Here is a 1,929-nt window from a genome sequence, read left to right on the forward strand (position 1 = left end):
TAGCGATCTTTGAGAAATCCTTTACGAACCTCCTGTAGTATCCAGCCAATCCTAGAAAGCTTCTTACTTTCGTAGGAGTCTTTGGTCTCTCCCAACTCATAATCACTTCGATCTTTGTGGGGTCCACCCTAATTCTTTCGCTTCCAATTATATGCCCTAAAAATTGAACTTTTTTTAACCAAAACTCATACTTTGAGAACTTTGCATACAACCTCTCTTGTCTAAGAATCTCCAAAACTATCCACAAGTGTTGTTCGTGCTCTTCTTCCATCTTCGAATATATTAGAATATCATCAATGAATACCACAACAAACTGGTCCAAGTAATTCTTGAAAACTCTATTCATTAAGTCCATAAAAGCTGTAGGAGTATTTGTTAATCCGAAAGGCATTACTAAAAACTCATAATGTCCGTATCTCATCCTAAATGCCGTCTTTGGGAAGTTTTCTAGTTTAATCTTTAACTGGTGGTATCCCGACTTCAAGTCAATCTTTGAAAAACACTTTGCTCCTTTCATTTGATCAAATAAATCATCTATTCACAAGCTAAAAGGGTGGTTAGAGAGATAGACATATGAGTTACTCATGTAGGAGTTAGTAGTAATACTCTACCATATTTGATGTTTGACGAGTCAGATAAAAGAAGTATTCAAGAACCACAACAAGATGGACTTGTCATTTCACTCACTATGGAGAATTGCCTGATTAATAGAATACTAGTTGACAACGGAAGCGCTGCCAATATCATGATGTTGAGCACGTTGAAACAAATGGGTTTGGAAGAAAGTGACATGATTAAGAAATCGACAACATTGGTTGGATTTAGTGGAGAAATCAAGCGTACATTGGGTGAAATTACATTGCCTACGTATGCACCAGGAGTTAATCTTTTAGAAAAATTCTGCATAATAGATGTCGATTTGACATACAACATAATCATGGGAAGGCCTTGGATTCACAATTTAAAAGTTGTACCATCGACATACGATCAAGTTCTCATATTCCCAACACCTTGGGGAGTTCAGGAGATACGAGGGGATTAAGATATGGCACATGAATGTTACAAAACATGTCTGAAACCAACTGTCCAACATCATGGGAATGATATACCTGTGGCTATAGTCACAGGACCTAAGAAATTAGCTGAGGTCGACCTAAAGACGGGAGATAAAAAAGTGTTAATAGGAGATGACCTGTCACCAACAATCGAGGCAAATTTGGTGAATTTCTTGACTACGAGGTTGTATGCTTTCGCATGGGAACATGACGACATAACAGGAATAGACCCAAATGCCATCACGCACAAGTTAAATGTTGATCCATGCTACACTCCTATTCAACAGAAAAAAGAAAATTTGCGGGGGAGATAAATAAAATAATTAACGATGAAGTCGACAGGCTTATGAAGGCTGGGATGATAAAGGAGGTTGACTATCCCGAGTGGCTAGCAAATGTTGTCATAGTGCAAAAAAAAGAATGGGAAGTAGAGAGTCTGTGTCGACTACACGGACTTAAACAAAGCTTGCCCTAAAGATCCTTACCCACTACCCCACATTGACACCATGGTGGACTCAACGACTGAACATGAATTGCTTACATTATTCGACGCTTCAAGTGGCTTTAATCAAATTCAAATAGAACCGTCTGATTGTGAGAAGACATTATTCATCACGGATAGGGGGATATATTGTTATTTGGCCATGCCTTTCATACTACACAATGCCGGGGCTACATTTCAAAGGCTTGTTAACAAAATGTTCAAGGAGCTAATAAGAAAAATAGTGGAAGTTTACATTGATGACATGGTGGTCAAATCTGTAAACACTGAAAATCACGTTCATGACCTACAAGAGGTGTTCGACATATAGGGATCATACAACATGATGCTGAATCCGTCTAAATGTAACTGTGTTATGTCGTCAAGAAAGTT

At 38.2% G+C, this 1,929-nt stretch overlaps 1 protein-coding gene across 1 annotated transcript; it reads left to right on the forward strand.

Annotated features, from left to right (window-relative positions):
- Positions 1-688: 688 nt before the first annotated feature.
- On the forward strand, positions 689-1,042 carry LOC141665388 (uncharacterized). The gene has a single exon (XM_074471376.1). The coding sequence runs from the start codon at positions 689-691 to the stop codon at positions 1,040-1,042; it is 354 nt and encodes a 117-aa protein (XP_074327477.1).
- Positions 1,043-1,929: the final 887 nt, after the last annotated feature.

Source organism: Apium graveolens, chromosome 6, assembly GCF_009905375.1.
Source record: "Apium graveolens cultivar Ventura chromosome 6, ASM990537v1, whole genome shotgun sequence".
NCBI classification, from domain to species: Eukaryota; Viridiplantae; Streptophyta; class Magnoliopsida; order Apiales; family Apiaceae; genus Apium; species Apium graveolens.

Coding starts and splice junctions, on each gene's coding strand:
- LOC141665388 (XM_074471376.1), top strand. CDS start 689: ATGGAGAATTGCCTGATTAATAGAATACTAGTTGACAACGGAAGCGCT.